General features: G+C 32.9%; 2 protein-coding genes across 2 annotated transcripts; both read left to right on the top strand.

The window, feature by feature from the left end:
* Positions 1–2,104: 2,104 nt before the first annotated feature.
* On the top strand, positions 2,105–5,016 carry LOC143072839 (temptin-like). Its single transcript, XM_076247948.1, has 3 exons — positions 2,105–2,277; positions 3,068–3,218; positions 4,307–5,016. The coding sequence occupies exons 1-3, from the start codon at positions 2,209–2,211 to the stop codon at positions 4,417–4,419; spliced, it is 333 nt and encodes a 110-aa protein (XP_076104063.1). The 5' UTR covers positions 2,105–2,208; the 3' UTR covers positions 4,420–5,016.
* A 1,987-nt stretch (positions 5,017–7,003) lies between these two features.
* LOC143072838 (temptin-like) lies at positions 7,004–12,374 on the top strand. Its single transcript, XM_076247947.1, has 4 exons — positions 7,004–7,146; positions 9,274–9,477; positions 10,378–10,528; positions 11,855–12,374. The coding sequence occupies exons 1-4, from the start codon at positions 7,135–7,137 to the stop codon at positions 11,965–11,967; spliced, it is 480 nt and encodes a 159-aa protein (XP_076104062.1). The 5' UTR covers positions 7,004–7,134; the 3' UTR covers positions 11,968–12,374.
* Positions 12,375–27,306: the final 14,932 nt, after the last annotated feature.

Below are 27,306 nucleotides of genomic sequence, written 5' to 3'. Positions count from 1 at the left end.
CCTCATTGAAGACATTTCAGCAATTCTCTATAGATGAAGAACAGTAACAGAAGTGCTTTATACTACTTTGACGTATGCGTTATGTTTCAATATTATGTTTAATTTGTTCATTTGTTTAGTACTAGGTCGGAAACGCTGCTAATGAAATATTAGTTCTTAATGTTAAATAAGGTCAGTTGTCATTGTTTCGGTTTGATCATGATACTTCTCATGTGTTCAGGAACTTATACATCCTTGGCTTTCAAAATAAAGATAGTGATTTTATCTGATAAAGGTAAATCCGGAAGAACGTCAAGGATGCACCTTATTTATGTTACAGATTAATTATCATATTTATCGTCATAAAACGTTTTGTAAAATAAAATAGTTTTTTGTTTTACCTTTTAGTCCTTTTTATAGTTTTATTGGAATTTTTTATCTGTTGACAGTCGTAGTGTGACACGCAGATAGTTTGCTTAGAACAAATAGCCTATATATGTATTGTCATGAAGCCTCCGAAATATAATTTCAAATATCATCAACATGAAATAAAATGCATGTTATACATACTAGAAAGTACAAAACAAAAAGGTGGGTATCGACCTACTTATTCAGGAAACACTTGAACCTGTTTTACAGCTTGCTTTATAGAGATGTCATTAGTCAAGCCTTAAGATATTTTAATCATAACTTACAAGTCATTGACATATCCATAACGAAAGAAACGCATTTTATACAGCATAGAAACTGCAAATGAATTAAAAGTCACATCCGTTTCCCGTTTCAACCTATTAAGAAAACAAAAATAAAACTCAACGTTAACATATATACGAGTGAGTTCGATCAATAAAGAGATTAACAATCCATCAGACAAAGTTGTCCTTTTACGGATAAATTGTTTGTTATTATGTCCTTAAGTTAATATAATTGGCGTCGTGTGTTTGTTGACATTAAATAGAGATTAATACATGGCCTTTTTAATATCAGCCTGGGTATCATCCTGAGACCCCCATATCAGCCCGAAACGGAGTCGAGGTGCTGATATTGGTCGAGGGATGATACCCAGGCTGATATGGAAAAGGCCATGCATTAATCTCTTTATCATATACTTCCGACAATTGTTTTATGTAAGGCAAATAAACAAATGCAATAACTAAAACCGTCAAAAACTTTATAAAGAAGTTAAATTATGAATCAAATATACTATAATTGTCCAACAACAGCATCACTACCTCCATATATATTTATGGTAACATTTCCTAAACAGGCATTTTGAAACATTGAAAATTTTAAAGAGTTTTATGATCATTTTTAATCCATGTTTGTTGTACTATAAAATGATTCACAATTGTCAATGGCATTTACAAGATTTGTTAGCAAGTACTAAACTATCCCCACAAAAGTTCCCGTAAATTTTGACGTCGTCATAAAAAATATCTGACGTCACAATGGAAAAGAAAACAACCGATACCGGAAACACCGGAAGTTACTTGCACGAGGTGCACTATTATGGGTTTTGTGCACGAGATGCACCTGCTATGGGTTATCAGCCCGGGTGGGAAATTATGACTTTTGTACTTCCGCTCATTACACATATGCAAAAACTGTCATATCAATGCTAAGTATATGATAACTGTAGTTTCTTAATACACGAATTATGAATCGGATATGATAAAAGTACTGTAACGAGTCTTTAATTCACTGCATACTCAAATGGCATTAGAAGTCGCTTGAATTTGCAAAACGGACACTTCTAATTGAAAGCGCGAATTTCAAAAGTCATACATAATTGATACAGACCTATACTATTTAATGGAGAGACGGATGTTGTGAGAAAAAGCTTCTCTGAAACTACAAAATGAAGTAATGTTATGTAACATTGTATGTCACGTTCGATATAAATCACAAGCATGTTCTCAAATGAAAGAGAATAAAAATACAACGACAATCTGGAAATCAAAACGGGAAGCGAGAAACCTAAATCGTATGTTGTTTAATGTGTATATATAATCACAAAGATTTAAGTTCATTTTTTTTTTTGCGACAGGATCTTTGAGTATTTATATTCTTATTATAAAGTTATATATTTTTTCTCTCTAGGGACCTTCCTGCATCATACTATTGATTAGTGTTCTGTATGTTATAGTAAATGTAGATTGCTATCCCTGGTTTAGAAACAATATACCAAATGGAGACCTTGTCCCTTGTAATTGTTCAAAGCTTTCTGAAATGGTCTGGGAAGCTGTTGGACATTTTAGTTTATATGACGGTACAGCCAATAAAAATCCGTTTGGAATTGTAAGTATGATAGGATAGTAAAGACAAACAATTATATAGATAAATATATATAGATATATATTTGAATATTTTTTTACTGGACATCATTGACATCAGATGATAAAAAGTAAAATCACAAAAATACCGAACTCCGAGGAAAATTCAAAACGGAAAGTCCTTAATCAAATGGCAAAATCAAATGATAAAACACATCAAACGAATGGATAACAACTGTCATATTCCTGACTTGGTACAAGCATTTTCAAATGTAGAAAATGGTGGATTGAACCTGGTGTTATAGCGCTTAACCTCTCACTTGTATGGTAGTCGCATCAATTATGACTCATGTAAACACTAGTTAGTACCGTGTTTGAAAATAAATTCATATACATATAATCAATCAGTTATCATTGATCGAATAAATTTGCATGAAGCGTATCAAAATTGGCGAGGGGGAGGGTAGGAGTTGATATATTGATGTATTAAGTTGGACATATTGAAAATTATAGGACGGGTCTAGTTTTCTCATTTGAATTATTTCATATCTTCAAAAGGCCCCATTTAATAGACAATTTTATGGTATGGGGTTTTTACTTTTTTGACGGCTCGACGGTTGCCTATAATTTCTTCGTACCTACACGTTATTCGAAATTTAGAGGATAGTAGTCACAGTGGGAATCATACCATGGGCTCCTTAGTTCTATATGATTTTTTAGACAAGCAATAAGTAGCTACTACATAATTTAACACGAAATAAACCGGTATCCACATCATATAGAGTCAAATCGTAAACTGATTTTAATTTGTATAGGATTTCCGACAAAATGGAATGAGATGGACACAAAGTTTGTGCAAAGGGGATTCCGACGGAGATGGTTTATCAAATGGAGAAGAACTAGGAGATCCAAACTGTACCTGGACAGAAGGACAAACACCTGATTATGACGCTATAGGACATCCAGGTACTAACTTAGTTATGCGTGCCATATGTCTTGCACGTTAAAGACACAGATGTAGATTTCGAAAAAAGAGCAGGCTAATGCCGCTACAAAGCAATATTCGCACCCGTTAAGTGGAAAAGGATTAATATAAGTTGCAAAAATTGTTTCCCAATCCGCTATAAAAATATATGTGTAAACTAAACTAGTTATTCGTTTAACAGAGGGACAGTCAAACTTATAGATTGAAAATAAACTGCCAACGCCATGGCTAAAAATAAAAAGACAAACAGACAAATAATCAAATAATAGTACAGAAGACACAACATAGAAAACTTAAGACTAAGCAACACGAACCCCATTAAAAAAACTGGAGGATATCTCGAGTGCTCTAGAAGGGTAAGCTGATCTTGCTCCAAATGTGGCACCCGTCGTGTTTAATGTATCACACAACCATTTATTCGTTATGAATCTAAAACTAACCCCCTTATGTACGTGTGATCATACAATCAGCTTGATATGATTTTGAAAATTGGTATGAATTCAGACGGAAAATGTCCGCTCTGCTCTGTTATATAAATGAGAACACCATAGTGGCAAAATATCTAAATGACAAACATTTCCAAATCTCAACGACTGTTACATTGAAGAACATGATATTAAAAAATGGCGTTCAAACTTTTTATTCTACAACGACAACTAGAAAATTGTTACTGGAGTAGAAAAGGCTTATATTTTTCCTTTTTTTCATCAAGGACAACTAATTTTTACTCATTACACATTGTGCAATATTTTACATTTTCAAACCTTTTATTGAATCCATTTTACTTTTGGTTCAAACGAAGGTTACTTTGTCTCAATTTTTGTTGCTGAAATGAGTTAATTGAGATACTGAGTATACTCAATGAGTATGCCAATGAGACATCAGATTCATCAATCACTAGCCAGAGAAACAACATCATTTAAAAAATTAGATCGAAACCGATATTTCTATTAAAGTAAACTCGATTGGTCTCGATCGTGATCGATCTGTGTTTTGGTATACATGAGCAGTATATTAGGGATGTCTTGTGTTATTCATTCTTTGTAATATTTTACTTATTATATTTTAGGTATTTGTGAACCAATAGGAAGTAAGTTCTGCATAGACTTAGGACAGTTGTTTACATGTGACTGTTTGGAAGAGGGTCAAGTCTGTCCCATTAACTTGGATGAAAGAAATTGAGTTGAAAATATGTGCTGAACGGAGACTTTTGCTTTCAGTGACTGATTTAAGTTTTTCTTTTGTTTTTTTTTCTATGGGGAGTTTTATGTGTTTGTAACTGGATCATTGAAACACAAACGTTGTGACAAAAGTGCACATTTATCATGCTTCAGATCGGAAAATAAAATATTTGCACGTAAATATTTACTTGCATACGAAAATTTATTACTGATAGTCGACTATCATCCGTCTAGCAAAAAAGGACGATGTTTTACGAACTGTTATGATTGCTTACCAAAATTGGAAATTATCAAAATATTTAAAGGCATTTTAACCATTTGATCGATAAGGATTATTTTTGAATTTTCAAAAAGCCTGTCATTAATTAATTTTTGTTTGTTTGTTAGTGAACTATTTTGTATCTATGCTTTTCAAATATATCTGAAGACCTATATGAAGGAATTGATTATACCCATCCACACTTTAGGTTAAAAAGTTTATCTTCTAGGATAGGAGATCCATAAAGTTTGCACGAAATGTGCATTTTGAATACTCATATATTTATGTATACATACATGTTTTGTAACTTTCTTTGATGCCTTATGTTATGTTTTATAAATGTATATATTATGTAATTTGATTAAATGTCAACATTTTCAAATGACAATAAAAATGTTAATAGTTTTCTTGTTTGTGTCGTTTAATTTTCAGTTTTAAAATATTTTCATATGCTACTCGTACAAAGAAGCAGTCGTCATGTTAACATTACTTATATTATTAAAGTTTGATAATATATGGTAGTGTGGTTACGGTGACAAAAATGGTTCAAATCCAACGATTTACTGCCAATTGATGTAGGCAAAAGAAACATTGTATAATTAACAACATTTCTATAATTCAACATAGTTCTAGTATTGGAATTTCTCGTCTTTATTTATTGTCGTAGACTCGAGTATTAATTCTGAACTTCAGTACTATTTATCCATATACATACATAAGAGTCCAGGGCTGTTAGCATAAATCTACTTAAATTAAGATTGGTTACGAACAGACAGATTTTTCTTCATGTCATACGAAAAATTAGTACTACGATTGAAGATCTTAAGGTTTTATGCATTTCAGCTCTGATCAAAATACGCCTATTGAGACATTATGGCTAAGGTCCTTAGTCCTAAGCCATAATGTCTCAATAGGAATATTTTGATTCAGAAAGCTCTAAAGTTTAAAAGCCACACTTCAATGGGATAATCGTCTTTCATAGCTTTGATTTGTTCTCTTCAGATCCGTCTAAATAAAACACACATTAGCTTTGAATATTGCGTCTTTTCGTTAATGCGATTCATTCAGACTCTTACCTACATCGGCAAAGACCAATATAAGCTGTCACATATCTTTCTTTTTACCACAATGAACCAACATATTTTTAATTCAGTCAGCCACGATTTTCATTGTTTTTAAGATTGTATATAAGAGGAATTAGAAAAATCAGCTATAGTATAGGAAAAGTGATTTAATTAAAAAAAAAAGGTTGTCAAAGTTTTCTGGGATAGTAGGGTCGATATTTGGCTGAAAATAATCATGTGTAGAAATCGACTGACTGCTAGTAACACTACAAAACTGAATAAAAAAATCTATTGGAAATTTAGTTTCACATTTTATCACCTAAGCGGTCTCAAAATTCAATCCTGCCATTTCTCAATGAGTTCACACACTATTAACATTGATCTGAGCCTTACATTTGTGAGTATGGAAAACGAAATCGGATTTACTGCTCATGATATTACTGGAGAATAAGGGTAAACACGCAAACAGAAGTAAGTTAACCAAACGTAATGATACGAGGTGTAGAATAAACAATTAATAAACCAAGTCAGGAACATGACAGTTGTCGTCCATTCGTTTGATGTGTTTTGTCATTTGATTTTGCCATGTGATTAGGGACTTTCCAATTGAATTTTCCTCGGAATTCAGTATTTTTGTGATTTTACTTTTTACACACTCAGTCCAACCAGGAAATTATCAGTATATTTGAATCTTAAATTCTTTTGACATTTTGTTTGGTGTTTAATCCTTCGAAGGAGTACTTGGTACATTTTTTTTTCTTTTAAACTAATAAACAATTAACAAACCAAGGCAGGAATATGACAGTTGTCGTCCATTCGTTTGATGTGTTTTGTCATTTGATTTTGCCATATGATTAGGGACCTTCCTATTGAATTTTCCTCGGAGTTCAGTATCTGTGGGATACTTTTTACATACTCATTCCAACCAAGAAATTACCAGTATATTTGAATCTACAATTCTTTTGACATTTTGTTTGTTTTATTCTTCGAAAGATTACTTGGTACAAAATGTTTTTCTTTTAAACTAAACAAGATTGAAAAGGTTAAATGTTATATAAAAAGGAAATACAAAACACTTATAAATAGAAAATACGTTGAACCACAAACGTCAAAATTATATAATCACGAAGTGGAATTAAACATTTGTGGATTCTTATAAGTTCTATATAACTTAAAAGCTTGGGTTATAAGTGTCGCATTAAACATAACAAATTAGACGTGAGTTGAAAGGTGAATTTGTTTTGTCATATTTCACCTGCTTATTATAAAAAGGTAGCCCGGATGTCTTCTCAATGTAATGACGAACGTATATAAATATAAGTAATAGTTTGTGTTATTTGATCTGAATCATCAATTTATTTTCCAGTTAAAAGAAGGATAAGGATAGACCACAATGTTCAAAATGGTATGACTTTATATATATATTTGTAATATTTTAATAACAGTATACATGGTATATAGTATATTATGTTAAATTCTATACTAAAAATATATTAAAAATTAGAAAAAGTGTCAATATAAATTTAAATCCTTGAAGAAAAATATACAATTGGATAAATGGACAAATAATATAAAATCGTAGGGACAATCGTGTCTTCCGATAATACTAAGCCTCGCTTGAAGAAATTTTAGCAATTCTCTATAGATGGAGAACAGTAACAGAAGTGCTCTATACTACTTTGTCGTATGTGTTATGTTTCAATATTTTATGTTTAATTTGTACATTTGTTTAGCACTGGGTCGATAACGCTGCGTATGAACTGTTAGTTCTCAATGCTGTCATCAGCTCAGTTGTCAGTGTTTTGGTACAAACATGATTGATAAATACATGTTGGAAATTCTCTATTTGATAATTTCGAAACAGCTAAGAGACTAAGGTTTCACTTCCCTTTTGAAATTCTCCGTTTGATATATAATTTTAGAAACCAATTATAATCTGGGGTTCTATCTTCCTTCGACCAATTTATCTTGGCTATTATTTTTATGTCTATTTCGATCATGATACTCCTCATGTGTTCAGAAACTTATACATCCTTCGCTTTCATAATAAAGATAGTGATTTTTACCTGATAAAGGTGAATCTGGAAAAGCGCCAAGGATGCACCTTATTTATGTTATAGATTAAATATCATTTTTATCGTCTTAAACTTTTTGTGAAATAGAATAGGTTTTTTTTGTTGAACATTTGAGTCTTTTTTATAGTTTTATTGGAAATTTTATTCTGTTTACAGTCGTAGTGTGACACGAAGATAATGTGCTTATAACGAATAGTCTGAATATATATTGCCATAAAGCCATCGAAATGTAATTTCAAATATCATCAAAATAAAATGCATGTTATACATAATAGAAAGTACAAACGAATGAAAACGAAACAAATAGTTGTGTATCGACCTACTTATTCAGAAAACATTTGAACCTATTTTACAGATTGCTTTATAGAGATGTCATTAGTCAAGCCACAGTGTGACCTTAAGATGTAAAGACATTTTAGTCATAACTTACATGTCATTGACATATCCATAACGACAGAAACGCATTTGTATATAGTATAGAAAGTGCAAATGAATAACACGTTGCATTTCGTTTTCCGTTTCAACCTATTAAGGATGTTTGTCATGTTTTCGAATTTTGTCAGATTTTCAAAATCCTCTGGTTTTATCCATTTGAATGCCTTAAAAATTGACCCCATGGACCCCCATTGTTCTTTTTATAAATGTTTTACATGTATAATTATAAGCCATTAGTAAAAGTCTTATAAAATTTTATTTATTTTTAGTGGTTTTTGAGAACTTTAACTGTTCAATGATAAAGCTATGAAAAATCAAGAGAGAACATTTTCCCGCAAAAATTCCAACATCGGCTAATATCTCGAAAACAAGCACATTACAACCTATATTTTTTTTTGGCTTTTATGATTCCTCAATTAATCCCCTATCAAAATATACTAGTGTTATGGAAAGCTATTTATTTTGAAACTACGCAGCGAACTTTAACATACATAAGTGAGTTCGATTAAAAAAGAGATTAACAATCCATCAGACAAAGTTGTCCTTTTACAAGTTAACTGTTTGAAATTATGCTCCTAAAGTTAATACACGAATTATGAATCGGATATGATGAAACTACTGTAACGAGTCTTTAATTCACTGAATACCCAAATGACATTAGAAGTCGTTTGAATTTGCAGAACGGAAGCGCGAATCTCGAAAGTTAAGAGTACATAATCTTTTCAGATCTATACTATTAAATTGAGAGACGGTTGTTTTGAGCAAAAGCTTCTAATGTAGTAATGCTATGTGACTTTGTATGTCAAGTACTATACGAATCACAAGTGTGATCTCAAATAGGAGAAAAAAAAAACACCAAATTACAATGACAATCTGAAAATCAAATTGAATGCGGAAAACCTAAATCGTATGTTGTTTTATAGTGTATGTGTAATCACAAAGATTTAAGTTCATTTTTTGGCGACAGGATCTTTGAGTATTTATATTCTAATTATAAAATTTTTTTTTTTTTCTTTCTATAGGGACCTTCCTGTATCATACTGTTGTTTAGTGTACTGTATGTAATATTGAATGTAGATTGCTATCCCGGGTTTAGAAACAAGATACCAAATGGAAACTTTGTCCCATGTAATTGTAATAATTCAAACCATGCTGAAATGGCATGGGCCGCTGTTGGACATTTTAAATTAGATGAAGGTACAGCCCAGAAAAACCCATTTGGAATTGTAAGTATATATAGGCTTGTAAAGATAAACAATAATATATATATATATATATATATATATATATATATTTGATAATTTTTTTACTAGACATCATTGACATCGGATGATAAAAAGTAAAATCACAAAAATACTGAACTCCGAGGAAACGGAAAGTCCCTAGTCAATCAGAAAAATCAAATGATAAAAAACATTAAACGAATGGACGACAACTGTCATATTTCTGACTTGAAACAAGAATTTCCAAACGTAGAAATTGGTGGATTGAACCTGGGTTAAAAGCGCTAAGCCTCTCACTTGTATAATAGTCGCATCAATTATGACTCATGTAAACACCAGTTTATACAGATGAAAACAACGGTTAAAGATTTGACTACGGTGTTTGAGACTAAAATCGATATACATATAATAAATTAGTAAACAACGATCGAATGAATAGATTACCTTAGCTGTATCTGGCAAAAATTTTAGGAAATTAGGTCATCAGTGCTCTTCAACTTCGTGCTTTTAAACTTTTTTGATTCGACCGTCACTGACTCCTTGCATGGAACGTACCAAAATTTGGGAGGGGGAGGGGAGGAATGTATGTATTAATGTATTATCATTGGTCTAGTTTTCTCATTTGATATATTTCATATTTCAAAAGGCCCAATTTTATAGACCAATATATGGCATGGAGTTTTCTCATTTTTGAAGGCTCGACGGTTTCCTATGATTGCTGTATACCTCTACTTCATTTGAAATTTGGAGGATAATAGTCACATTGGGAATCATACCATGGGCTCCTTAGTTCTATATGATTTGTTAGACAAGCAATAAGTAGCTACTACATAATTTAACACGAATTAAACCGGTATTCACAATATATAGATTCAAATCGTAAACTGATTTTAATTTGTTTAGGATTTCCGAAAAAATGGAATGAGATGGACACAAAGTTTGTGTAACAGGGATTCCGATGGTGATGGTTATTCAAATGGAGAAGAACTAGGAGATCCAAACTGTACCTGGATAGAAGGACAAAATCCTGATTATGAAGCAATAAGACACCCAGGTACTTACCTAGTTATTCGTGGATCTGGGGTTGAAGTCATAAAACTGTTGTTCAGTGCTCGGAGCACAAAAATCCTGCTCGAAACATGAAATACAACGTTTTGATTGGTGATTTTGGAGTATGAGAAAAAAAACTGATTCGAAATTTTTTTTCAAGGCCTGGTTGAATATTCTCATCCAACATTTTTTTCGTTTAAAAGAGGGACTAAATATATCAGAGGGACAGTCAAACTCATAGATTGAAAATTAACTGACAACGTCTTTGCTAAAAATAAAAAGACAAACAGACAAATTATAGTATAGAAGACACAACATAGAAAACTAAAGACTAAGCAACACGAACCCCACTAAAAAACAGAGGGGGGTATGATCTCATATGCACCGGAAGGGTAAGCAGATCCTGCTCCACATGTGGCACCCGTCGTGTTTAATATATCACACAACCATGTTTTCGTTTGGAATCTTAAACTACCCCCTTTATGTCCGTGTGATCATACAATCAGCTTGATATGATTTTGGAAAATAAATTGGTATGAATTCAGACTGCAAAATTTTCGCTCTGTTCACGTTATATAAATGAGAATGATAACACCATAGTGGCAAAATATCTAAATGACAAATATTTCCAAATCTCAACGGCTGTTACACTGAAGAACATGATATAAAAAAATGGCGTTGAAACTTTTTATTCTGTTAACATGAGTATCTATTTTTAAGCTTATATTTCTACTGGTTATTATCAAGGACAACTAAGCGACGACATAAAAAAAAAAACAAATAAAGAATAAAAAACTTAATTCAATTAGTTTGGGGGTGAGGGATCAAAATTGCTGCAAGTTTTGTTTAATTGACATCGATTTTATATATATCCTTATTGTTTTTTCCCAAATTAATTTAAGAAGAGGGGGGGGGGGGTGGGGGTCAGTGAAAAAATTATATGAATTAAGTTTTTTTTTATCCTACAATGAATTTTTGATGTCGTCCCTAATTGTTTTCAAAATCAATTTTTAATCAATACACATCCTGCAATATATTACATTTTCAAACTTTCAAGAGAAGGTTACTTTGTCTCAATTTTTGTTGCTGAAATGAGTTTATTGAGATACTGAGTATACTTCACTGCGACAGCAGCATCATCAATGACAAGCCAGAGAAACAACATCAGTTAAAATGTTAGATCGAAACCAATCTTTCCTTAATATGAACAAGATAATCGATTGCTCTCGATTGTAATCGATCTGTGTTTTGGTATTAACGAGTGGTATATTAATATTAATGATGCCTTGCGTTATTCATTCTTTGTAATATTTTACTTATTATATTTTAGGTATTTGTGAACCAATAGGAAGTAAGTTCTGTATCGACTTAGGACAGTTGTTTACATGTGACTGTTTGGAACAGGGACAATTCTGTCCAATTAAATTGGATGAAAGAAATTGAGATGAAAATGTGTGCTGAACGAAGATGTTTCCTGTCAGTGACGGATTTAAGTTTTTCTTTTGCTTTTTTCTATAGGGAATATAATGTGTTTGAAAACTGGATCATTGAAACACAATTAAGAAATGAAGTGACAAAAGAGCTCACGCTTCAAATTGAAAAAAATATGTGCATGTTAACAATTTACTTGCAAACGAGAACTTATTGATGCTAGTAGCCTATCATTCGTCTAGCAAAGAAGGTCGATGTTCTACAAACTGTTGTGATTGATTACGTTAGGAAATTATCAAAAAATTAATTTAAAAGAAATTGTTTTTTTAGTGAACCATTTTGTATCTATGCTTTTGGCAAAACTTTTAGGATTTTTTGGACTTCAATGCTTTTCAACTTCATACTTTATTTGGCCTTTTGGGATTCGAGCGTCACTGATGAGACTAAACGCGCGTCTGGCGTAGATGAAATTTTAATCCTGGTATCTATGATGAGTTTATTTCAAACCTATCCTTATGCCTATATGAAGGAATTAACCCATCCACCCTTAAGGTTAAAAAGTTCCTTAAGTTTATCAACTGGGAAAGGAGATCCATAAAGTTTGCACGAAATGTGCATTTTGAATACTCATATATTTTTGTTTACATACATGTTTTGTAACTTTCTTTGGTGCTTTATGTCTTATAAATGTATATATTATGTAAATTTCATTAAATGTCAACATTTTCAAATTACAATAAAAATTTGATTAATTCCTTGTGTGTGTCGTTTAATTATTAAAAAATATTTTCATATACTGCTAGAAAAAAGAAGCAGTCTTCATGTTAAAATTACTTCTACTATTGAAGTTTGATAATGTATAGTAGTGTGGGTAACGGTGACAAAAATAGTTTGAAATTCCTTTTTTCGTCGATTTTAAAAATTGGTAATTTATCAAAACGATGATAAAGAAAACCCAACGATTTACTGCTACTTTATGTAGTCAAAAGAAAAATTGTATGGTAAAACTAGATTTCTTTCATAATTCAACATAGTTCTAGTATTGGAATTTCCCGTCTTTACTTATTGTCGTAGACTCGAGTATACTATTTATACATATACATGAACAAATGTATAAGAGTCAATGGCTGCATATAACTACTTAAATAAAGATTTGTTCCGAACGGACAGATTTTTCTACATGTCGTACGACAAATTAGTACTACAATTGGATATCTTAACTTAGGTGGTTTTATGAATAGCAGCACTGGTCAAAATACTCCGATTGAGACATGATGGCTTTGACCTTAGCCATATTGTCTCAATAGGAATATTTTGATTCACATAGCTCTCAAGTTTAAAAGCCACACTTTAATTGGATTATCGCCTTTAAGTTTGTCCTAGTACTCTTCCGATACGCCTAAATGTTTCTTTAGAGTGTCTTGGGAAACAAGTTATTGCAACTTATATTACTTCCTTTCCACTTTAAGAATGCGAGTGCTGCCTTCTAACGGCACTAGCCTGCTCTTTTTCGAAATCTACAAGGGTGTCTTTTACGTACAAGAGATATGGCTGTCTCTTAACACGGGTGAGCCATTTATTGTCCCCTTCCGATGGTCTATCATTGTTTCTCAAGACCATTCTCGCAAATGATGTCGAGGGAGAGCAGAAATTTCAGTCCCTGAAAGTTGTCACATATCTTTCTTTTTGTCACAATTAACCAATATATGTCAATGCAATTTGCTTAACTTTTAGTTGATTTTGCAGACTGCATATCAGAGGATTTGGACAAATTAGCAATAGGAAAGGTGATTTAATTAAAAAAACCAAAAAGAGTTTATCAAAGTTTTCTGGGAGAAAAGGGTCGATACTTGGCTGACAAATCATGGGTAGAAAACGACTGCCTGCTGTACCACTGCGCCTGACTAAAAGTCTGCTTAATTGAATTCAAATAAATTTTAATATGAAATCAAGCAAAAACATACTTTTACTACGTTTTTCTGAAACAAATAACTTTGAAGAACTAAAAGCAAAGAAAAACTTGTGCATCCTGTATAAAATTGTGACGAAAGATACCAGAGGGACAGTCAAACTCATAGATCGAAAATAAACTGACAACGCCATAACTTAAAATGAAAAAAAAACCAAATTGACAAAGGTTATCAGTCGTCAACAACATGACTGTTACACGCTTATGCAAGGCAAATGTATTTAAACAAATGATCTTCGTTGGACGACATTGACAAACATTATTCCAAACTGTATTGTTTAAGTATTAATGGTGTACATTTTGCTATTAGTAACACTACAAAACTGATACAAAATTACTTTTGGAAATTTAGTTGCACATTTTATCACCTAAGCAACTCCCAAATCCAGCCATTTGTCAATGAGTTTTTAAATACCCGGCCACGTTCAATTGTATTTGTATCCATCTGATGAGTTTAACCTCTTTCAACTGATTTTTATAGTTCGTTCTTATGTTGTATTGTTAATCCACTGTCCCAGGTTAGGGGAGGGTTGGAATACCGCTCACATGTTTAACCCCGCCACATTCTGTATGTATGTGCCTGTCCCAAGTCAGGAGCCTGTAATTCAGTGGTTGTCCTATGTTAAGTGTTACATATTTGTTTTTCGTTCATTTTTTGTACATAAATTGGGCTGTTAGTTTTCTCGTTTGAATTGTTTACATTGTCATTTTGGGACCTTTGATAGCTGACTATGCGGAATGGGCTTTGCTCATTGTTTAAGGCCGTATGGTGACCTATAGTTGTTAATTTCTGGGTCATTGTGGTCTCTTGTGGAGAGTTGTCTCATTGGCAATCATGCCACATCTTCTTTTCTTTATATTTACACACAATTAATCTTGATCTGATCCTTTTTTATTATATTGTCAAAAATGTATACCCAATTGTCCATGATTTTACATTTGTGAGTACGGCAAACGAAATAGGATGTATACTGCTTATGAAATTCCAAGAGACTAAAGGTAAAAACGCCAACACAGTAAGTTAACCAAACATAAACATTTACGAGGTGTAAAATAAACAATTAAACGTATACGAGGTGTAAAATAAACAATTAAACGTATACGAGGTGTAAAATAAATAATTAAACGTATACGAGGTGTAAAATAAACAATTAAACGTATACGAGGTGTAAAATAAATAATTAAACGTATACGAGATGTAAAATAAACAATTACACACTCATATCAAACAAGGAATTGCCAGTGTATTTGAATCTACAATGCTTTGGACATTTTGTTTGGTTTTTAACGCTTTTTTCAGCATTAATGAGTAATTGGTACAAAAAATGTCATTTAAACTAAACAAGGTTGAAAAGGTTAAACGAATATCAGAAGGACATACAAAACATTAATAAAACATAATACTAACTACACGAGGATGTGGCTGGGGGTTTACAAAAAGGAGAATATCGTAATAGGCAAAATATATAAAGAATAGACAGAAAAAGGTTAGAGAATAACGAGGCAATAAGATATAGAAAATAGAGAATAGTGAACATAAAGAAAAAATGCTTAAATATATAAAAAAAAAACAGAAATGGAGGACCTCCATCCAGACCTCGGTACATAATCTCTAACAACATCATACCAAACGAATAATTGCAAAATTTATGCAGCAAAGAAGAACTGAAACAATGAGAACAGTCATTCGTTTATGTCCAGTACGTGGACCTAGTAAGATGAAAATAGAAAATGCAACACATACCATTGTGATAAATTCAAAGTCAATGATTGTATTGATATATAAAGCTAGATTGTGTTCAAAGATAGAACAGATCAACCATAAATTATCATAATTATATAAAACCATTTATATTCTTGACAAATAGTTAAAAAGAAAACAAAAAAAAACATGGGTTTTTTTTTGCAATATGACTGAGTAGGTACAAGCTTACACGCAGTTATTAATGTCCATATATTAATATTAATATACAATTTTAAATGATAATTCATATATATATATACAAAATGATTTCAGTCATATATAGTGAAAAAAAATTAATATAAATAAACAACTAAATTTGTACATCTCATTAATTGAACATTTACTGACCTCCTAATCATTACTAAGAAATATGAGATATACATTTTAAGATATGGAAATTTATGAAAAGAACGAATGATATCTGATGTTTACTGATTTTATTTTTTTTCAACTCTGCAACTGCTCTTGTACCTTTAAAAAGGTAAATGTTCATCGACGTGTTTACACCACAGAATATAGCCAGAAGATAGACCACTATGTGACATAGTTAAATAAAAAATAAATCAACGCGCCATACATTTAAGAAGAGGCCTAAAGTTCATAAATTGTGAAGTTCCTGATTTTGCAAGCCTGCAAAATATTGCGAAATAAATACATAAGTTTCTTTCTTTCAAAATAAAAGCCGATCATGATTCAAGAATAAAGAAGGGAAACAGCAAAAACCTAACAAAAGCACAGTTAACAGCGCAAGGTCTTCAATGCAGCTAGTTAATCCCGCACCCAGAGACGAGCTCAACTGACCCGTCAACATTAATGTTTACTATTTCAGCGAGGTGGACGCCAACCTAAACTCCTAAAACATACAAAATTATTTATATATATATATAAAAAAAAAATGAAGCGGGTGGAACATCATGATTGTTAAAATCTCCATCCATAGTCATTGTAGAAGAAGCATACTCACGGCAATACGCAGAATAAAGCTCAGTTAAACAGAAGTCAGAGTTCGATATCATAAAAGACAATAGAAGAAACAAAGAAAACTTGTAATGATACACATAGAATAAATTAATAAAGTGCTACGAGCAGTTATTGGCATGCTACCTTGTTACCTTAACTAGACTGATCAAAAGATTATGTTTTCATCATATGAAAATCATCATCAGCTACAATCCCAACAGTTCTATATTTCAATTCCTTTTGATGAAAACACACCAAATATTGTGTTATCTGTTATCAAAATAATTAGCAGACTGCTTGCTTTTAAGTGTGAAAATAATGTCAAGGCCATGACTGGCATATACTTCTCAAACAATTCTGCACAAAACAATCGTGTTGACCTGTAATCTGTAAAAGTTACCGAAGAACAGAGAAAAACAACGAAGCGTAAAATAACATAAACGGTACCAATTTTACTTTACCAGATGCGCATTTTGACAATCAATGTCTCCTCAGTAATACTCTGGACCAATATATTTGAAAATCCAAGGCTTATTAAAATGATGAAGAACTATCAATCAAAAATGACAAACAAGTATAACCTAAGCCGGGTTAGGTATCGGAGCTTTGCATAAAGGAGATCTGTATCTGTATGTTACACAGTGCAGGATCCGATCGCGGATATATGCGCACTGGAAGGAGAGCGGGTTGGTTAGTCCAACCGTTGGAGGGCAGCCGTGAAACCCTCAACTGTCTTTTGACATGCAGTTACCTCGTCCAGATGGTTCCACTCAACTATTGTTTTTGGAAAAAAAGAGTTCTTTCGAATGTCTGTTTTGCAGTCTATTAATTTATACGATCTGCTATTTCTGGTTTCTTGTCTTTCCACTATGTTTGAATATTGGAAGTCACTAAAGTTTTTTGCTTTGACTTGGCGTTTATTTCTTGTCTTTTGTAGATAATCTGTTGGATCAATAGCCGGCACCAATCCCTCAACCACTTTGTAGAACATAGTCAGCCTCTGATGTTTCCTTCGCTCTTGGAGAGGTGGTAGTTTTAGCTTAGAAAGCATATTTGTGACGCATCCGGTGTCTCTGGATTTATAGTCGTGCAGAATGAAACGTGCTCCTCTTTTCTGTATGCTTTCTATTTTTTCTATTTCCCTGATGGTGAATGGGTCCCAGATGACAGCACCGTATTCTAGTACGGATCTAACCATGGCTAAGTAGGCAAGTTTTTTGCACTCTTGGGGGCACTGGCGTAAGTTTCTTCTCAGGAACCCTAGTGTACAGCTTGCCTTGCTTGTTGTTTTCCCTATGTGGCTGGTCCATTTTAGGTCATCAGATATGTTAAGACCTAGGTAAGGATTAGTTTGTACCTGTTCTAGTATGTGGTTGTCTAGTTGGTAGAAGTGTGTTGATTTTTGTTTGAAGCTCATTATATAGCATTTTTTTTGCGTTGAATTTCATTCCCCAATTTAGTGCCCATACTTCCAGAGCTTTTAGATCTTCTTGGAGAGTTTGGTGGTCTTTTGTGTTTTTAATCTCTCGATAGAGTAGGCAGTCATCTGCAAATAAACGAACTTGAGATTTTACGCTTTCCGGGAGGTCGTTGATGTGGCATAGGAAAAGCAGCGGTCCTAGTACTGTGCCTTGTGGTACGCCAGAGTCTACGTGGGCATATTCTGAGTGCTCACCTTCTACGACAACCCGCATTGATCGTTTTTGCAGAAATGCTGCTAACCATTTGTTCAGATTTCCATCTATTCCGAAGCTGTTTAGTTTTGCCAGAAGTTTGTTATGTGGCACAGTATCAAAAGCCTTTGAAAAGTCGAGTATAGCCATATCAAGTTGAATGCCACTGTCGAAGCTCTTTAGTAGGTCTTCTGTTGTGACTAAGAGCTGTGTTGTACAAGAGTAACCTGATCTGAATCCATGATTTAAATTTGTCAGTATTTTGTGCTTTTCCAGATGTTTAAGGATGTGTTTACAGATGATGTGTTCCAAAAGCTTACATGATACACAGGTCAGTGAAACTGGTCTGTAATTTTCAGCTGCGTGGACGTCCCCCTTCTTAAATACTGGAGCTATGTTTGCACTTAACCAATCTTCAGGGAGAGTGCCTGTGTCAATTGATTTTTGAAAGATGGCGGATATACTTGGTGCGAGTTCTTCTGCACATGTTTTAAGGACAGTGTTTGGTATTCCGTCTGGTCCCATTGCTTTGGATGGATTTACGTTTTTTAATAATTTATGTACTCCTTCTGATGTTATGTCCAATTTTGAAATATTTGTAGTTGATCTTTTCTTTAGTGGTGGTATTTGTGAGTTCGGATCTAATTTAGTGAATACTGATTTGAATTGGTTGTTTAGAATTTCTTCCTTTTCTTTGCTGTCGTTTGTAAGGCCTCCATTTGACTTTAGTGGTGCTACTCCTATATTATCTTGTTTCTTTGCTTTCATGTAGTTCCAGAATGGTTTAGAACTATTCTTTTCAAAACCTGCATTGATGATGTCATTAATATAGTTCCATTCTGCTTTTCTAAATTGGCGTTTGCAGTCTTTTTGGAATTGTGTATATTCTTTGTAACTTCCAGTTTTTCTAGCATGTTTGTGCAGCCTAGCTTTCCGTTTTAGCATTTTGCGCAGTTTTCTGTTTAACCATTGGACAGAGTGCTTTTTCTTTATCATTTTAGATGGTACGTTGGTGTCAATTGTTGCTTGTACACCGTTCTTGAAGGTTTGCCAGGTTTTATCTATTGGCATATCGTGTATATGATTATAGATGTCCTTTGTTATCATATTTATGTCCGTTTTAATTTGATCCCAGTTTGCTTTCCCAAACATGTATCTTTTCTGTGGGCGTTGTTTGCAATAGTATGGTTTTATCAATGAGTCTGTAATGACGATATCATGGTCTGAAATTCCTGGTGCATTGCCAGTTGATTTAATAAGGGACGGGTTGTTTGTGAATACCAAATCTAACAGATTTCCCTCTCTTGTTGGTTTGTCGTGTATTTGAACGAGACCGTGTTCAATAGATAGGTCCATAAGTGCTTGTTGTACTTCTTTGTCTGGTGCTCCTGTTTTTATCTCCATATTTATCCAGTCGATATCTGGGCAGTTGAAATCTCCAGCAATAATGATATGTTTTGGTTTTCCTGTAGTTTTAGATTTGTTATGTCTTTCATGTTTCTGTGAGGCATGTAATATGATGCGATGAAAAGGTCTTTGCTGTTTTTCAATTTAATTTTAGACCATTCAATTTCACAGTCTGTGACGGGTTCAATGAATTCAGTTGATATGAGATCTTCATGTATTCCTAAGAATACTCCGCCCCAAGAGTGCCTCTATCATTTCTGTAGATTTTAAAGTTCTCTGGGAAGACTTCAGCTGATTTAATTGCATCTTTCTTCATTGGTTTACCTGGTTTAATTCCTTTTAGCCAGGATTCAGTTCCACATATGATGTCTGGTTTTATGTATTGTATGGAAGCTGATAGTTCGGTTTTCTTTTCAATGATACTACGGCAGTTTACCGTCATAATACGTAGGTTACCTTTTGGTGGTAAATTAAGTACATTTGAATTGTTGGAGTTTGTACTTTTTGAAAGGTTACTGCTCCTTTTGCTGTTCATACTGTGTCTGTTTCCAATGGATTTTGGGCTACTAGTATGTACCGGGTTGAAGACTGATGTATTTAAGTCACTATCTATTGAAAAGTCGGTTCTTGAGAGTGGTGAGAACATATTAGTTGTATATAGCTCAAAACTGAGATATTTTCCTTAATATAAAATAATTTTCTTAACATTTTTAACATCAAATTTTGATAAGACAAAATCCATATTTTCATGCCAGGACTGAAATACTGGCTACTTGAATGGTGATACCTTTCAGTCCACCAGCAGAGGTATTAATAACATAAATTGTAACAATTTCGCTGCACCATATAAAAAAACATAGGTCATATTTTGATGAAGCTGTTGTTTACTTCTTACGCGATGTTTTTGCTTAAAAAAAACTCCTGTTTTCGCTATACATGATATATAAATACGTATTGCTATAGTCGCAAATACGAAATTGGGACGTTAAATCTAGAGCTTATATACTGGGAACGTATATCATTCACTGGACGATAATTAAAGAACATTTGCCAAATATCTCTGAGATGTGTGATTAATTGTTAATTTGTTCTCTTTTCGTTCTGAATATTTATGAAACATTCGTCGCTTGACATTCACTGTAGCAACAAACAATCAATATTTCATCCTAATTGTCATGGTTGTCAGCATTACTGAAACTATACTTCTAATATATACAAGGATATTTAGTGTTAACATAAGTTTACTTCTCTTTTTGTTGTTGTTGTTGTTTACATGGTGGATCGAGGGTATTTTTCCATTTCACATTTGATGGGATCATTGAAAATATGAAGTGTGTAAAATCATTTTGTTCTTTTGTTTATCAATGTTACTGGATTAATCTTCATTCATGATAAATGTCACTAAATCTAAGTCCATATTTTGATTATCGATTCGTTAATATAAAAATAAGAGTCACGTGTGATCTGTCGTCACATGTCTATTCTATTTATACTTTTATACTTCCTGGTCCTTGATATCACCTCTTATTAAAATCAGATAAAATATAATAAAAACAAATGACATTTAATTTGAATGTAATTGCTTTACTATTTCACATATCTTGTCATTCAGAGCACCAGTTCATTAAGGCTCATGTTGCTCAATCTGTGCTGAGTTTTATAAGAAGTGGGAGTTACGAATTACGATTTTGAATGTCCTATTTGTATCTTTCACCACTCACATGACAACTTATGGTAATTATGTGAATACCACTGTCACTCTAATATAATTATAATCAATTTAACTATTGTTAGTTTATTGTCTTAATACTGTATGCCATAACCATTTAATGTTGATGTGTTTGTGCTAATAAATATTGTCTATTGTCTATTGTTAATGACAATCTTAAACTATTTTGTGTTTCTTATATCGAAGTTATTATATATAAAGGAATTTTTGAAATAGAAAAATAAAGATGATATGATCAACAAAATAAGATCTATCAAATAATTTACATGGCTGAAGTATTTGACCCTTATATTGGTTGTTATTGCCCTTGAAAAGATATTTAATTGAAACAGAGAATCATTTAAAATACAAAGGATAAATAAGATGGATCGATCTACTAAGTAGTCTATATGGCCGAAATAGTTAATCATCTCCTAGTTGTATAATTGCTCCTAAATGATAAATTTTACCATTTTTAATATATTGTGTGGAAATCTAAAGTAGATTGAGACATTGAGAGAAGGTTTAACAATTTAAATAAAATAATAGGCATAATTAAAATAGAAAAGTAGTAAAGATAAAAAAAAATGAAATAAGTAAAACTGGCCAAAACGTTCTTTAGCTCTTTTGCAAATTTTATAACTTTTTAAATACCATTTTGAAAACGGCTTTAACATTAAGTTGTAACAGCTGGGTAAGGACGTTTATCACCTCAAAATGAGAAACATGTTTTTAAAAAAAATAGAAGGAATTAAATAGGCAGTTGTCCCCAGACTGGATATATTGTCCTAAATTCCAAATGAACATACTTTTTGAAAATTGTGCTCTTAAAATACATCATAACCTCCGGTTGTAAAATTATACTTTTGTATCCGCAACTGCTCCCTAACCAACTTAAATAATGTGTGAAATTTTTTTTTAACAATTTCTTCTCGCCTGATAAATCTTTGTACCTTGTATTCTTTTCAATCAAAGACATCATTTTTCGGTGTTGTAATGGACACTGTCTGATAAGTCTATAGCACAATTTCAGGATAATTGTAACGGTCTCAGGTCATGTGTTACTACACCAGACCCATCCGTGTTCATTGGAGAGAACTATTTACATGTTGAAAAAAGTCCATCAAATGATTCACTCATAACATAGTAAATATTGTTTTCATGAGCAGCTGAAGGCTGAAGCAGGTTTAGTAACCATTCGAAACTGTCCGTCCGTCATTCTTTCTTCCCTCAAAAAGTCCTTGGGAAGAATTCTTCCCAATTAGTTTCTTGGATTTTGTTTAAAGGAATCATTTTATTACGGTATTTTCAGTAATCCTGTGTTGCAGTGTGTGTGTAAATTAAGTTTACATCTGCCGTGTATCCCCTTCATGTTTGGTGTTAGTTTGAAATTTTACAAGTCTCATTCCACCTGAAATATTTCCGTCAAGGGTTAGTTTTGCATTTGAATTATAATCCAACATCAATACCAATTACATGCTGTAACGCTGGTTCAGATCCTTTATTGGTTTGTTTAATTTGAAAAAAAAAATATATAAAACTTCAACTATTTGAGTCCGACGAATAATTTAAATTACAAATTCGATACAAACATTTTCGTCGCCATTTGTGATAGTGTTTTGTTTTTCGTTTATCAACGGTTTATTTTTGTTCATACCAAAAACGTAAACAAAAGTGTTTGTCCTATTCAGAAAAAATTTAAAAAGATATAAAAAAAATATACTGAACCGAAGTTCAATGTCACGAAGAATAAATACCCACTCGCTGTATATGCTCATTCTCGAGAAAAAAAAAATGTATGTCTATTAAAGCAGAAAAATTTTAAATTGTCAACGTGCTTCTGATCGCTCTTTATGACACTTGAGGTATTACATTTCTAATTATCCCAACCCATCCAAAGGCTGCAAAGTTTTTGTCTTAAGTTTCATGTCAAATTTGTATTGTATGTTGTTTTTACCATTCTATCATACTGCGTAAATTTAATCATGTCAAGCATTGATAATAAATTTGTACACATTACTACACATCTTTCTTTAAAATCAGTTCGTTTAACAATAAGAAAGAAAAAAAAACCATCAGAGGAGTTGTACTGTGATTTGGAATATTATTATGTTCTATTATATTTACCCTTTGAGACATCACAAGATGTTAATGGCACCTGTAAGGGTATTTGTAATCCTAATTGTAGGTGTATATCATTTCCCGCAAATGTCTTTTAATGAGTCTTTATAAGACAAAACGCGCGTTTTGGCGTAAATACTAAATTTAATCCTGGTATCTATGATGAGTTTATTTACAACCACTTGGTCGAAGCCACTGCTGGTGGACTTTTTTAATTCCCCGAGGATATACCAGCCCAATAGTCAGCATTTTTTGCTGTCATGAATTTACATTGATATGGTCATATGTATAAATTAACTGTTTACAAAACTTTTGATTTTTGAAATACTAAGGCCTTTCTACCTCAGGATAGATAACCTTAGCTGTATTTGGCAAAATATTTAGGAATTTTGGTCCTTAATGCTCTTCATCTTTGTACTTTATTTTAACTTTACAATTTTTTGGGATTCAAGCGTCACTGGTGAGTCTTTCTAAGACGACACGCGCGTCTGGCGAAAATACAAAATGCAATTCTGGTATCTACAATGAGTTTATTGAAACTGTATTTAGAGAAAAAGATTACAACTTCAAATTGCTAAGGCCTAAATGATGTACAGAGTATACTTCTGACTAGGTATGAGTGGAATAGTACGTTTATTGTCCCGAGGTGCAAGTATTGCCCTGAGGCGAAGCCGGGGGCAATAGTTGTATCCGAGGGGACAATAAAGTACTAATCCACAAATATCCAGTCAGTAAGTGTTTTATAGTACCGAAAAAGTCAACAGACAATAATAGCGGGGATAAATCAACTATCGTAATATAAAAAGCATGGGGAAACCCAACCATACTGTGAAATGTTGACTTCAAAAATATTCTGAAATGCTAAGGTTTCGTCCTCCACTGCCGTCCATGTAAGATACAATAGGTAAGACGCGACGTCGTAACACCCGCTGTATTTTTCAAAGTCCCCAATTCCCGTAGCTGCATTTGGAATTTTGCGAGATATAATGATGCTAGTGGTCAAATATTCTCAACGATTTCCAATAGTTGGAAACTATTGACCGGTTCAATAGTTCAATGCTTGCAATTTAAAAAATCATGAAAATATTGTGTACTTATTTCATATAGAAAATGATTACTGAGGTATAATAATTTACTATGGGTTATCCTATTGCTAAACAAATCCCCCACTTAATATGATCAAGTTTAATGTTTGAGGAAACTAGAACTGGATAATGTAAACCAATCACATTAAACAAAGGATGTGTATACTAACTATACGAATCCTTGTTTGAAAAAAACTGCAATACCAATTTGAATAAAAGAAATTTTATATTTTTTTGCAGGTCAAGACTTAAATGGCATCATGCAGCACAGTTTCATGTGGTGTTTGTGAATCTCAGCACACGACAACAAATGCTGACTACTGGTGTCCTGAATGTGATGAAGGACTGTGCTCACAATGTCTGAAGTATCACAATGCATCAAAAGCCTCACGTAACCATGATGTTATATCTGTCGACAACTATAAACAATTACCTCCCTCGATAGCCAATATATCGACATACTGTTGACAGCATGAACGAAAATTTCAGAATTATTGTTCGCAGCATGCAAGTGTCTGTTGTCCACTGTGTATTCAGTCCAACCATGCTAATTGTGTTGGGATATTATCATTGGAGAATGTCATACAGACAGCAAAGACTTCTGTGTTGTTGGAAATCATTGATCAGAATCTGAAAGATATCAAAATGAATATCGAAAGAGTTGTAAAGGATAGGACACAAAATCTTGTTGAAATCAAGAAACAAAAGCAGAAATTTCACGATGAAATAAAACAGGTCCGTAACCAAATTAACGAGCACCTTGACAACTTAGAACAAAAAATACTTCAGGATCTACATGCAGCAGAAGACAAAATAAAATCACATATAGATGACAAACTGGGAAAACTTACTGAACATACGGAAAAGTTGGATATATTACAAACTACTATGTCAGCTTTGAAAGAATATGCGTCAGACCTACAGACATTTCTTGGAAGTAAAATTATTGAAACCGAAATTAGGAAACATGAATTATTTATGCAGTCGTTATATAAGGACGATAGTTTACAGAAGATTGATTTAAATTGTAAAATTGAGGAGAAGATATCCGATTTAATGTCTGCTGTTACTTCATTTGGTTCAATATCTGTTGAATCGAGTTCTCCATTGGTGGTATTGCAGTCCGAGAAAGACAAACAGGCACAGATTGGAACATTAAATCATGCACCATCTACAACTTTTAGTGATATCAAATTGACATTAAAAAGAAAATTTGAATATACTGGTGTCACAGGGTGTTCTTTTTCTAGTACGGGAGATATTTTCCTGATAGACCACAGCAAAAACCGTCTTCTGATATTAAACGAAAGTGGAACCTTGAAGAGTGAAATACTTTTGTCAAAAAATTACCCCGTAGATATTACTTGTATCGACGACAAGACAGTCGCTGTTTCATTTCATAATTCAGATCAGATTCAAATCATCAACATTTTAACGAAAATTATTGACAACATGATAAAAACATATAGTGACACTCACTGTTTATGTTACAGAGATGGCAACTTGTTTTCCTGTAATGCTAGCATAGGTATACAGAGAGAAAACGTGTCAGGCAATGGTTCTTCTACTTTGATTAAAGACGCTACCATGTCCCCCTGGAGTTTTGTAACAACATCCAAAGACAAGATAATGTATTCCAATTACATAAACTCCACTGTTACATGTTGCTCGTTAGCTGGACAGAAGATGTGGGAATACAAAGATCAATTAATTCGTAATCCGCGAGGAATAGCTGTAGATAAAGACTCAAACGTGTATATTGCTTCATCGGGTAACAATAGTATAATTGTATTGTCGTCGGATGGGAAACAAGCAAGAAAGCTGCTTGGGAGAGCTGACGGAATTGATTCGTCTTTTGGACTTGCGTTTGATATTAAGAAAGAAAATTTATTAGTTGCGAATTATAATGGACCAGTGTTGTACGAAATCTGTTAAAAACAATGTTTTATTACGTGCTTTACAGAGCTACAAAATAAATAGTGTGACAAAACTAGAATCTGCCTGAAATATAACAATGCCAACAATTTCAAACAAAATATTGTATTTTTCATTTACAAAATCGCATTCAAATTATTTGCTATAAGGTGAAATAGTATGTATAGTTCTCCTTTAATAATATATGCTAAATAAAGGCAACAGTAGTATAGCGCTGTTCGAAATTCATAAATCGATAGAGAAAAAAACAAATCCGGGTTTCAAACTTAAACTGAGGGAAACGCATCAAATATAAGAGAACTACGACAAAACAGATACGCAACATTAAAATGTAACACACACAGAAACGAACTATAATATAATAATGGCCATTTCCCTGACTTGGTGCAGGATATTTTAAGATAACAATGGTGGGTTGAACCTGGTTTTGTGGCATGCCAAACTTCCCGTTTTTATTACAATGGTAATTATAACATTAAAATGAAAACATTACATGACAGGACTACAATACAAATAAATGGGAGAAAATATAGGACAGAGAAACAAACGAATATAAACCAACAAAAGGTACCTGGTTAAAAATTTAATACGGGAGACGCGCACTACGTCCACACAAGACTAACCAGTGACGGCCAGGTGAAAAAAGTTTGAAAGCCAAAACAAGAACAAAGCTGAAAAGCACTGAGGACCAAAAGTTCAAAAAATTGTGATCAATACGGCCAGGGTTATCCGCCTGGAACAAGAACATC

Source organism: Mytilus galloprovincialis, chromosome 4, assembly GCF_965363235.1.
Source record: "Mytilus galloprovincialis chromosome 4, xbMytGall1.hap1.1, whole genome shotgun sequence".
Classification (NCBI taxonomy): domain Eukaryota; kingdom Metazoa; phylum Mollusca; class Bivalvia; order Mytilida; family Mytilidae; genus Mytilus; species Mytilus galloprovincialis.
The sequence above is the reverse complement of the archived record's forward strand: the minus strand, read 5'-3'. Positions and strand labels throughout refer to the sequence as shown.

Excerpts from the sequence above, each read along its gene's own strand:
- LOC143072838 (XM_076247947.1), top strand. Across the intron at positions 9,478-10,377 it reads AGAAAAACCCATTTGGAATT|GATTTCCGAAAAAATGGAAT; the intron begins GTAAGTATATAT and ends TAATTTGTTTAG. Across the intron at positions 10,529-11,854 it reads TGAAGCAATAAGACACCCAG|GTATTTGTGAACCAATAGGA; the intron begins GTACTTACCTAG and ends ATTATATTTTAG.
- LOC143072839 (XM_076247948.1), top strand. The coding sequence starts at position 2,209 with ATGGTCTGGGAAGCTGTTGGACATTTTAGTTTATATGACGGTACAGCC. Across the intron at positions 2,278-3,067 it reads ATAAAAATCCGTTTGGAATT|GATTTCCGACAAAATGGAAT; the intron begins GTAAGTATGATA and ends TAATTTGTATAG. Across the intron at positions 3,219-4,306 it reads TGACGCTATAGGACATCCAG|GTATTTGTGAACCAATAGGA; the intron begins GTACTAACTTAG and ends ATTATATTTTAG.